This window comes from Vigna angularis, chromosome 9, assembly GCF_016808095.1.
Source record: "Vigna angularis cultivar LongXiaoDou No.4 chromosome 9, ASM1680809v1, whole genome shotgun sequence".
Taxonomy (NCBI): Eukaryota; Viridiplantae; Streptophyta; class Magnoliopsida; order Fabales; family Fabaceae; genus Vigna; species Vigna angularis.
The window spans coordinates 30,436,116-30,449,354 of NC_068978.1; the positions used below are offsets into that span (position 1 = coordinate 30,436,116).

At 26.5% G+C, this 13,239-nt stretch overlaps 1 protein-coding gene across 2 annotated transcripts; it reads left to right on the plus strand.

Annotated features, from left to right (window-relative positions):
* Window positions 1–4,793: 4,793 nt before the first annotated feature.
* LOC108347245 (probable WRKY transcription factor 12) lies at window positions 4,794–10,513 on the plus strand. 2 transcript variants are annotated; one of them, XM_052867963.1, is made up of 4 exons: window positions 4,794–5,452; window positions 5,654–5,736; window positions 6,283–6,444; window positions 10,250–10,513. In XM_052867963.1, exons 1-4 carry the CDS (start codon window positions 5,162–5,164, stop codon window positions 10,410–10,412), a joined length of 699 nt encoding a protein of 232 aa, XP_052723923.1. In that variant the 5' UTR covers window positions 4,794–5,161; the 3' UTR covers window positions 10,413–10,513. The 2 variants fall into 2 exon arrangements, with proteins under 2 accessions (XP_052723923.1, XP_017441898.1); XM_017586409.2 differs by having other exon boundaries at window positions 4,800–5,452; window positions 5,654–5,727.
* Window positions 10,514–13,239: the final 2,726 nt, after the last annotated feature.

Genomic DNA, 13,239 nt, shown 5'->3' on the forward strand with positions numbered 1-13,239 from the left:
GATAAATCCTTATTCCCTTTAGACCTCGACTGAATATTCATGTTCCTACTATAAATGGTTTCACATCTTTTAAGAGTTGAGGTCAAATATAATTTAAGGACAAAATCGTGACAAAGCTTCATATTCCAAAAAGAACAATACTTCAAAAACGAAGTAATTGATCCTAACTATATCATTCGATAAAATTAGAATAAAAATATTAAGTATATCAAGAAGTGTTTCATATACATTTGATCCTTATTTTCTTTGGAATTTAATTTTCTTTTTCAAATAGCCTTTAGAAGGGTTATTGTCGTTGATTAAGAAAGATATACTTTATTCACGTGTAAAATGAAGGTGGTTACAAATGTAAAAGAAAAAAGATTGTCTGTGCTACCTTGAAACACTTAAAAAATAAAACTCTAGTAATTTTGCTTAAGGTTATACATTAAAACTATGCTTATATAAATTATTTTGTAAGAAGTAACCTTTAACCCATGTCGTGCCCAACAAATATTTCTAGACTATCCTAAATTTAATAATTTACATATCCACAAAGATACAATTTACATAAAACCACATTATTGCTTACGTTATTAAGGCTTAATTATGTGATTGCTTGTATAATGTAGGTTATTTTAAAGGTCTATTAACAATACACTTTTAATTTGCAAAGTTGAAAAGAAGAACAGCTCTAAGTTAGGAATATGCATATATGATTCCCATCATGTGGATTATGTTCCCAATTTATGGTAGCTACTTGGGGAGAAACATTACTCTTTAAAAAAAAAAAAAAATTCCAAGCACACGTACGAATTAATATATAAAAAATTGAGTGTTAATTAAAATTTATAAGTATTTGATATTTCATACATTTTTATATTGATATGAAAAGAATTATATATAGGTAAATAACTCTTTTAAAAATCCATTTACATGAAAATTTGAATAAGAAATATATTTGTTCTCATTTTCATACTCATTTTTCAAAAGATCAATTAAATAATTATTTTTATTTATTTTTCTCAAATTCACCGAATATAACATAAATCAAACACGAAATTTCTTGATAAATAAATCACCCCCAAAAATATAAATAAAATTACTCGTATAATATTGTAGTTGTTGTTAGCCTAATAAATTTTTACATGAAATATAAAATTTCCTGCTAAATAAAAATCATTCTCACACCATATAAAATCTATATGCATATACAAATATCTAATCACCATAGAAATAATTTTACTAGTTATGTAAATCAACAGTGAGAAATTAGATATTTGTAGAAATCCTCACTTTATTGTCAGCTGAATGTTCAAAATGAGTGAATGGTGTTTTGTTTTCTTGTGAAGATGAAGTGTTCGTTCTCGAAATTAATATTACTTTTTCAAAATAGTGAAATCTATTTAATAATAAACACTTTATTAAGCTTATTTTCAAACCCTAATAATATTTACAAAAAGTGAAACTCTTTATCAACTATATCATATAACATTATTCGACAATACAAATTCTATGAATTTAATCATTGAAAAAACAAAATATTTATTTTAGTTCTTGAAAATACAAAAATTCCCTAATTAAATCATATTATTAAAACTTGCAAGTCTATTTTGCTATTGGAATGTAATTTTAAAGATTAATTATGTTCAAAGTTTAAGTATATAAGTTAGAAATCCTTTTTTTGGTGGAATGGAAACAGTGGTCAAAACAAAATTACTTTATCTTCATTATAATTAAGGAGAAAAGCAACAGAAAAAAATAGTAAGTTTTGATAATTGAAAATTGAAGTGTCTGTGACTGTTTCTCACACATTTTGTGAAACAATGTAATCGTAATCATGCTTACTTAAGATAATGAATCACACATACAGAATGCTTCTTCAAGAGATTAGGACTAATTAAGTACTCAATTATTTAATTAATATATAATATATGTCCTTTTCTGATGATTGATAAATTCTCATTCAATAATACTTAAGAGGGATTTTGTGTGGTGCTTCTACTGTGTAGCATTATAATTTACACCATTTTTGGACATGCATTTTAGGGATAAATTTGAGAACACACCCTTTAAGCTATCTATAAGAAGAAAGCATTATAGCATTTTGGTTACGGTAATGGATCTGTTTGGTAAAAGCTGGATATGGTTTTCCATCACAATGAGTTGGTGAAAAAACACATTCATTAGGTCAATTCTATGTATGACTCATCAAATGAGGAACATCAAAATTGAGTCCTTTCAAGAAACAAACATAAATGCATTTATTTTCCATTATAAAGGAAAATGGGTTCTACTCAAACTTCCCCTTTCTTACAATTATGAAGAAGTTGGCTTGCAATTTATGTTTTAGAATAATATCTTACCATGTCCTATTCTTTAGTGATTTTCTTTGTTTTTGTTATTTTATTACTACTAGACTATGTTTACGTTAAGTTGGTTTGCATTTCTTGTTACATAATGTTTATTTAAACTATGTTGCATATTAATAAAAGACAAGTCATTTTTTTACCTGCAATTTTAGTTGTTATTCACATATCTAGTGTTAAAATATGGTATCATAGTTCTTATTAGGCTTGATATATCAAAGTAATAATCTTTGACTTTCGTTTGCAGCATAACATGACTTCAGAAGGTAGTACAACCAACTATTCCTTGCTTTGATGGTCACTATGATCATTGGAGCATGCTGATGGAGAATTTTCTATGCTCTAAAGAGTATTAGAAATTGATTGATCCAGGGTTATATTAATAGTACAACACAAACCCATGTCTAGCGAAAGAAGATTAATAGGATGAAGGTGAAAGATCTCAAGGTAAATAATTATCTCTTTCAAGAAATTGATCGCATAGTTTTCGATATCATTTTATCAAAAGACACTTTTAAAGAGATATAGGATGCTATGAAGAAAAAATATGCTGAAAATGCAAGGATTAAAAGGTTTCATCTTCGATTGGAAGTCCTACATCGACTAGATATAAGACCAAATTATAATATATAAGTGGAGGTGCAAACCTCACCTTACAAACCGGTTTTGTGGGGTTGAGTTAGACTTAAAAATGACTTTCTAATATCTTGAAGCCCTCAAGGGAGAATTTGAAGTTTTGGAGATGGAATCTAGTAAAACAGTGACAAAGTATTTTTCTAGAATATACAATCGTCAGAGTCTCTACCTTTAAACTAAATCAACATTACTCGTTATGCATACAGTTTTAAATCAGTTAATCAATTTAGAGAACTAAATGCATCCCTATATTTCTTTTTTCCTTTATGTACATGGTCTCGTCTAACTAGATCAACAACAAGTGTTTACGTGTCTTTAAATTAGTAGCTTAGAAACAAAACTTAAAATACTATATAATGATTTAGAAAAAAAAAAAAACAGGTCACAAATTCATCCTCTAGAAACCTACACACAAATTCCAATGAATGCCATATATTGAAGTTGAGTTTTCATTTTTTTAATTATTAACTAAATCAAAACTTTCTAAAATAGAAATACCAACAATGCATTCTCTAACCTACAATTCATAACGTACGTATTCTAAATGATTAACTGAATTTTGTTAAAAAACACAATTAAGTGGGCTTATTTTCTTTATCTAATAAACCTCATTGGTATAAAAATTATATATAAATTTTAGTCATTGAAGACAGTGTTTTAAAAATAATGATATTGCTAACACTGTTAGAAAATCATTCTCGGTTCAAAGGTCCATATACATAATTTTGGTGCACTAATAATTTTTTCAGATAGGGACCAAATTCAAATTAAGCAATAATTGCCTAAAATATTTTAAATTTGTCTACTTAAAAAGTTGAAAGTATATAACAATGGAGTCAAATTAAAAGAAAAAAAATTGGTTTCACATATAAATGGTTAGAAACAACAAAAAACTTTACGTATATACATGAAATTAGAAAACCAATTACAGAGATCTTAACAATCTTAAACACCAAAATCGATTCAACGAATATCTACATCAGAGACAGCATTAGGGTTTTCTAGATCGTCCAACTGCAAGTTGATCACGTAATTAACAATAATTGAGTGTTACAATCAAACTACAATAGTTTGTGCAATCAATCAAATACTTCACAGTTTACATAATTTTTTTCCATGAAAATATTTTTAAAAAATTATAAGTAATAAAATATAAAAAACACTTCGATGTTCTAACCCTTTATATATATATATATATATATATATATATATATATATATATATATATATATATATATATATATATATATATATATATATATATATAATCCAAGCTTGTATAGATTCTATGTAAAATTTCTCAATCAACAGCATATAATTAGAATGTGTATAACCACCAAAAAAAAGAAAAAAAATGAGACAATAAAAAACTTTATCAGTAAAAGAATGAAAATATTTAAAATTGATATTTAACTACACACCACAACATTTTTACACTGCACAAATACTGATTAGGGTTGAAGTGCATGTATTATTATTTAGTCAGTGGCTTGGTAAATAATTATTACGAAACCCATTAACAATATATTATAGATCAACTTGTATGGAATTGTTTCAAGAAGATTAATTAAAAATATAAATTTTTGAACTTCAAACTCTATGTTAAATAGTGAAAAAAAAAACAAAAAAGTTTTATGACTAGTAATAATATCTTGTTTGATTCGAAAATATGACACATGATGTCTAAAAAAACTACTATTGATATGCATATATACCAAGAAACAACTTACATGGTAATCGATGAGTATAAACCTGGCGTGATGTGAAAGAATCATTTTCGTATAAAAACGACAATACCTAGTTTCATTCCTTCTGGCACTTCTTGAAGATAGATTCCACATGAAAAACACTTGTAGGACACTGCACGTGTAATCCAGAGAGAGAAAGAGTGTACACAAGCCTTTGAATAGACTCCGTTAACCATGGGCTGAAGGAATAAAACATTCCCCTCAGAATTTAATTGCCAAACACAAACACAAAAACAACCTACTTCTGTTGACCAAACCTCAAACACCTTGTTCTTGTTCCTGTTTCTGTCTTCTCAAATCCACCCTCTTTTTCCATGTTCACATGGCCTAGAATTTTCATGTTCTTCACCACCCCTCCAAGATTCACCTACATATCAACAACATAAGACCAAGAAAAAACCAAAAATCAAGGTTGTTTCAAAAGGGGTTATGGAAGGAGAGAGAGGTGTTAATCCAAGCTACGATCTTCAAGTTTCATTCAGCAACACCCCTCAAGCAATCCACGAAATGGGTTTTGTCCAATTTGAAGAAAATCAGGTTCTTAGCTTCCTGACACCCTCAGCTCAATCCCAATCTTCTCAGCTCTCACAGTCTCTAACCGGTGGCAACACCGTCACCGCCGCCACAGTCACCACCACCATCACTACCACTACCACTTCTGGATCAGTTGGTTTTAACCATAATGACCTTGCATCCAGAAGTTCTTGGAACAATGAACAGGTGATATAAGTTTATTCTTATGTCTATATCTATCTATTTATGTAAACTACGATCTTTTACCTAATTATAGGTTTTTGTTTCTTGTATTTATTCGTTTTGTTTTTATGCAAGTCTCTTTCAATTTTAGGGTATGCTGTTTTGATCACTTTTCTGTGAAACGGTTTTTGCTTATTATATAAATGGTATACCATGAACTTTCAGGTTAGAACACTGGATCCTAAAGCTGTCAATGATGAAAATTGCACCGGAAATACCAGTGATGGCAACAACACATGGTATACACAGTATAACATCTTCTTGCAAACACAACTTTCTGATTTCAATCTCTCTCTCTTTCTCTCTCTCTCTGCATGCACGTAAATATTTAATTTAGATGCCTCAGAAGATATTCTTTAGGTTTCTGCGAAGAATCTGAAGGTCTCTACCATATATGGAAGTGACTGCTTCTTTTTCTTTCTGAGTTTGCTTTTGTACTCCAAGTTATTCTCTCTTTCTCTCTCTCTCTCTCTTTTGGGGTATGAGGAAGAGCATGGTACTCAAAAGTCTTGATACTCATTGATACTCGAATCCACTAGTCCATCAGCCTTCATATATTCTTCAAACAGATCATAATTTTATACTTTTGCTATCATCTTTAGTTTATTAACTTTCTGGTTTAAGGTTAATTAATCCTGCTTTGAACTGATTAAGAAAAAAAAACTGTTTAATGGAGAAGAACTTGAGAATCAAGTGGCACATCTATATATATACATATAGATATATATAGACAAACACATGAGGATTTGTATATATATATCAGTATGTTGAAACTATATGTTATGTGATGGTAGGTGGAGAAATTCAGGGTCAGAGAAGAACAAGGTGAAAGTGAGGAGGAAGCTGAGAGAACCAAGGTTTTGTTTTCAGACAAGAAGTGATGTGGATGTTCTTGATGATGGTTACAAATGGAGGAAGTATGGTCAGAAAGTTGTGAAGAACAGCCTTCACCCAAGGTAATGATAATCAAAAAACCCTTTGAATCTCATTAACCCTTTTGTTTTCTTGATTATATATATATACAGTGTGAAGAACATATACATATTGATTATATTTGATAATGTTTATAAACTCATGCTTGTGTTCTTATGCATAAGAATTTTTTACATAACATAATTGGTGAGAGAACTGTGAAACTCTTTGAAATAATGCAAAAATGGAAAACTATAAATGATTGAGTGCATTGGCTACATCATAGGCATTATATTCGGAGAAATGAAGGTAAGATGTCTTTTTTTTGGAAAAATATGTGTCGGTGGTGAGCAACCTCAATTCAGATATGAATCAAGTGTAATTCTCTAATATAATGTGTATTCAAAATACATTTATATTAAAAAAATAAGAAAAACAGCACAATCTCTGAAGTGGTAATTATCATAGATTTTGTTTCAAACATTAATTATAGACTGAAAACAAGTGAGAGAAGAGAGAGTGATGAGAATCTTGGCTAAAACTGAAGGAATGATACTTTCAGAGGACTTGTGAGGAGAGAAGATTGATGGTACAGACTGAAAAATAGGCTTTTTTATTTTTTATTTTTATTATTTTGTTGAGGTAATTAATTAAAAAAGATGAGTTCATTGGGAAGTAAAAAGGAAAAGAAAAAAATAATATTTTTGAGAATATATTTAGTGGATTATTATTATTAGAGTTTTGACAATAGTGCATGGTATAGGGTCCCCTCCTTTGTCCTATGTTCATGCTGTTTTTCTGACCAACTTCTTCCACCCATCACTCAAAAGCTACCCTTCACTTCCACCTAAACCTTTTCTTTCATATTCATTATAATTTCATTAACAAAACCTAATTAATCTCTTCTACCCATAACTTCTTGCCAATGTCAAACAAAACCCTAAATATTCTTCTTTTAGTTATGTTAATTTATGTTATAATAATTTCTCTAGCTTTTCAGTTAATCCTTAGTTTTAATATATTAATTTTCATATATTTAATTTTTTTAAAATGCATTAAGTTTGATGTATCAAATTCTTTTAATATATTTTAAAATTTCAAATAGTGTTCATTAGGGTATTTTAGATATGCAAGAGAGATATAATATACCAAAAAACTCTGTAAAGAATCTAAATCCAACCATTTGTTTTCCCTTTTTGTTTTTTGGCTTTAATATTATATATTACAGTTTTGTATGATTCTTAAACTTCATCCATTCTAAGATTGTTTGCTGTTTGATTTATTTTCACTAGTTTTAAATTCATGGATACACACACAAACTGTGATTTATGTTTGAAGTAAATTAAAAATAAAAAGTTAATGTATTTTATTGAAAACTGATAATCAGTTCGTTTAGTTTCTTTTAAAGATTAAAACTGAAGCTATTTTAAGATTGGGGAAAGTAATTTATAAGAATTTATATTAAATATGATCAATGTATCTTGTTTTAAAGGAAAAAATAGCTTGGTGCTGTATATGATCACTGATTAATTAGAATGTAATTAGCAAGATCAAAATATTAAGGTGTGCCAGTCATGTAGCCTACAATAATTGACGAGGAAATCCTTGTTATGATGATAAATTTATATAGTCAAAAGACTGCATTATTACACAAGTTAATTATTTTTGAAATAGAGAATTTTTTTATTTAGGCATTATTAAAAATATTTTTTTACTGACATATAGCCCATTTTCTTCCTTTATAATAGTAGTTTAACCTTTTTATTAAAACCAAAAACAAGTTATGTGATTTTTTTTATTTTAATGTAAATAAAAAATAAAATAAGAGTATAATACTAATAATGATGTTATCTTGAACATAAAAAATAACAAATAAAAAAATAATATTTTATTGAAAAATCGATAATTAAAAAAAGTAACAAATTAATATTATTATTTATGTGTTCCTAAACCCATTTTCATATGTGTAGCAACTTTCTTTATGGTAAGTGGAGCATTGGATAATGTGTAGTGTACAGAAGGTTCTCAAACATGTAATAATATTTAGATGAGATAAATATATATATATATATATATATATATATATATATAAATATAACACAAATAATGATGCATTTGTTATTTAGTAGAAGAAAATTTGAATTTTAATAATAAAATATCAATTTATCTTTTTTATTTCAATTCTTTTTGTTAATTACTTGTAAAAATAGAAGGTATAGTGCCATGATCAAATACTGCATGAAAGAGTTATGAGAAAACATTATCGGTATCTCATGCTGCTTTAGTTTTCAATATTAATTTGATAAATATTATATCATTAATTTTTGGTGCCGATTAAAAAAATCATTAATTTTTGATATATTTTCTCGGTCCATAGATGAATAATATGTTTTGAAATGTAGAAATGAACAAAGTTATTATTTTCTTTCAAACAATTTAAATAGAGAAACGAAATCTTTTAAAAGCTAATATAAAAAATATTTAAAAAACTTTCCTTAAAAAGAATATTTAAAAGATTTGTAATGTCATATAAGTCTTTAATATGTACCCCAAAAAAAGTATTAATAATATATAAAGAAATCAAATGACTACAAAATGAAAAATCTTATGTTGTCCATACCTAGGAAAATTGCAATTTAAGTCCAATTTAAAATCTTAGTGTTCATGATATTCAGAAGTGAAATCAATTGAAAAACTACAATTTAAGAAACAAATTAATTTCATTTATTTAACTTCTTAAGAATGCACACCAAATCATAAATTTTTCAACAACTTTTTTTAGACAATGAAGTAAAATAAATGACAAAAATGAGGAAACATGATAGATAAAACAAAAGTTATATTTGATGAAAACAAAAGTTACTTAGAGTGAAGGTAACTAATAATTTAGAGAGAGAGAAAAATAGAAAGGATCAATATATATATATATATATATATATATATATATATATATATATTTTATTTTATTTTTCCAAATTAATTTGGTTTGGTTGCAGAATATGATTACAAAAGTGTACTTAAAGGTATGTACTTAGAAGTGGAATTAGAAATGAAAAAGTTACTTTGGAAAAATAAAAGTCACTTCAGGAACATAGGAACTTAGGAACATTTGGAAAATATTAATAAAAAAATTAATTTAACAGTGAGACATGTCTGAATCCAACAAGTGTAGGTGAACAACTGAAAACTTCCTGAAAAAGATGCACTACCAAACTTTCATCGACACTATTTAAATTAATAACAAAATATTTTTTTTTCATTAACCAAATATATATTGATTTTTATTTTTTTTGAAAAATTTATTTTATAAAGTTCTTCTCAGAAAAGATGGTTAATGACATGTTTTTAAGAATATTCAATGATATGTAAACATTTAGCTAAATCAGCTTGATTATATAAAATTATTTTGAAGTTAGAAAAAAATAATCAATCCATCGCATTTTATTTGTTCATTTTAAGAAAGAAGTAAATTTTAAATCTAATTTTATAATATTAATTTATAAATTAGTTTAATCTCATTTGTATATAATAAATATTTTTTATTTTTATTCAATGTGACATTGCAACGTATTATCTTTATACCTATGGTGCTAATTTTATATTAATTTTTACTTCTTTTCTGAAAACATTTATTGGTAAAACTCCATATTCTAATAATATGTATTAGACCATTAAGACTCATCTATGTATATAATAAGATCAAATCTGATTTGGATAGTATTCGAAAAAAAAAACTTTAATTAATAAGTTAAATTGTCTTTTATTTTGAAGAAATAAACTGATTTTGAAGCTTTGTAGTATTTATTTGTTTATGTTAATTGACATTAAATTTTTGGATATGATGAACAGAAGTTACTACCGTTGTACTCATAACAACTGTAGAGTGAAGAAAAGGGTTGAAAGACTCTCAGAAGATTGTCGAATGGTAATAACAACCTACGAAGGAAGACACAATCATTCTCCTTGTGATGACTCAAATTCATCAGAACATGAATGTTTCACTTCTTTTTGAACAATTAATGTGCTTTCAATAATTAATTAATTAATATATATATATTTATGTACTAATAGTTATTTAGATGTGACAATTTTTCATGAGGGATTATATTGTTAGTGAGCTCAATCATTCTTTCATGGATGAACTCATTTCTATGTTGTTTATACAAATTATAAGGTTTAAATTAAGTTTTAGTCTTTTTTATTTTTCACATTTGTGTAACTTTACTTTTTATATTTTTAAAATGACTTGAGTTTAAATATTTTTAATTAATTTTTTATCAATGTATTATATTGAGTGTTCAAAACATTTTTTACTTTAAAGACATGATGCCATCGAAAAACTGTCTTTATGTCTTCAACTTGTTAATTAACTTATGTTTTTATTTTTTTAATTTATTCCAATTCATCGATCAACTCATTCTTAGAGAGACAGATAGTAAGTTGACCACGAGTAAGAAGAAATTAAGGAGAAAATAAGTGATTTAGTATGAGTTAGATATGGGAAGATGAGAAAAATTGTTGGAAATCACACATCGACTAGATATAAGACCAAATTATAATATATAAGTGAGGTGCAAACCTCACCTTACAAGCCGGTTTTGTGGGATTGAGTTAGGCTTAAGAACTCATTTTCTAATATGGTATCAAAGTCATGGTTAAAGTCTATCCTAACGATATTTCTTGGGCCTTTCTATTCCGTGTGTTGGAAGTCACACATCGACTATAGATAAGGCCAAATTATAATATACAAGTGAGGTGCAAACCTCACCTTACAAGCCGGTTTTGTGGGATTGAGTTAGGCTTAAAAACTCAATAAGAATTAAAAAAAAATACTTAGACCAAAATAAAATAATATTTTCAGCCTTTAATAAAATGAAAATTTTAATAGAAAATCAATAAAAATATATAAATTTATGAAATATCTAATGTGTATAAAAAATATTTCTCTCATCGATGTTAATAATCGTTTTTTTTCTCTTTTCATCCTTTAAGACTTTTTTAAATACAAAACCATAATTAAAATTCTTGACTCCAGAACAAATGTAGTGATTAATAATGTTATTTTAACTTATTTGAAATCGAAACAATTATCATTACATCATAAAGGAGATAACTCTAGTTATAAAAGATTAGATTATTTTTTTTCTAAGAATCATCTAAAACATTTGCTAAATTTCAATGACAATACTAAGCATTCATTTAATTCTTTATAACATTATAAAAAAAGGAAAAATAATAATTAAAGCAAGTAATATATATGGAATAAATATATTTATTGAGCAAAACTTAATGTAAAGAAAAACAACTTATCCATCAAATAACGTCAATTAAAATTCGAAAAACATATAAAACGATTTCTGAAACTAACAATCATTTTCACTTTGTGCACATTAATCACATAATAGAACATCCTTCTGAGTAATGATCATTGAAGTAATAGGTTGCTTTCAGAAATTCCTCTCCCCTCTCTCCATGATATTGAGATGCTTCTATGATGGAAGATCTCAGAGGAGAATCATTCCTTATCATCACATGATGGTTGAAAGTGTTTGAAAATTCATCTTCCTTCACATGATTGTTGAAAGTGTTTGAAAACTCTTCTTCCTTCACATGATCATGGTTGAAAGAGGAGTCTGAAAATTCTTCTTCTTTCTCATGATCATGGTTGAAAGTGTTTGAAAATTCACCATAGTGTTTTGGAGAGTATGAAGAATCTTCTTCTGAAACATCTTCTTTTGGAGCATTTGATGCAATCTTCTTTTTCTTTCCAAAATTTGAGAGTTTTGATATAGTTTTGAAGAAGCTTGATTTCTTCTTAGTTTTTTCGTCCTTTTGTTTTGAACTCATTCTTTCTTTCAAATCCTGCATACCATGCAAATTAAGATTTTTCATAAATGTTAATACACTATATTAGCAAACACATCATGGTAATAAAATAATTAACTCTTAATAATAGCAATTTAATATAATTAAAACAACTATTTATAATAAAATTATAAAACAACATCAGAGAGAAATATAAAAGAAAGTTCTTAATAATATTACCGTAACAACTATTTTTCCTCTTTTCTTTTATTTCCAGATTTCTCTTCTCTTTTTCTTCTTTTACTCCTATGCTATACCAATTTATAGAGTTTTCTATAAAAGAAAAATCCAAACCCGTGACTCATCTTAATATTTTCATTAACTCACAAACATGTGTACGAGATCACACTTAAATTACATTATAGTTATACCAAGTGTTATTTAGTAGAACAGTTTACCGTTTAAACCATTAAACTAATAAAGTGTAAAATATATAATAATTAATGTAATAATCTTCACATTATATTTCTATCTCACTCAAACATTCACATTAAAAAGCACACTATTCCTAATTCTAAAAAGACTTGAAACACATATATAATGCAATTCACTTGAGAACATGCAAATATTTATAAAGATGAAACATATAAATATTAAAATGCATTTTCATCATGATATATATCATGGTGGGATGAGATATGTTGGTGGAGAAGATTGATAGACCTAATAATCTAATAAATATAGTGACAAAAACTCTTCTTTTATTAAAGTCCAAAATACTATTTTGAACTTAATTTATATTATAAATATAATTTAATACAAGGAAGTGAAAGTAAAAATAATTTAAGACATTCAAGTCAAAGTGAATATTTATTATGTTTTTTTTCAATAACTTTTTAGAAATAAATATGATCACAATAAAATAAATTATTTTAGAACTACAAAGTTTCTTCTTACTATTAATTATTAAACAAATTTTAGAATATATATATATATATATATATATATATATATATATATATATTCCGATAATA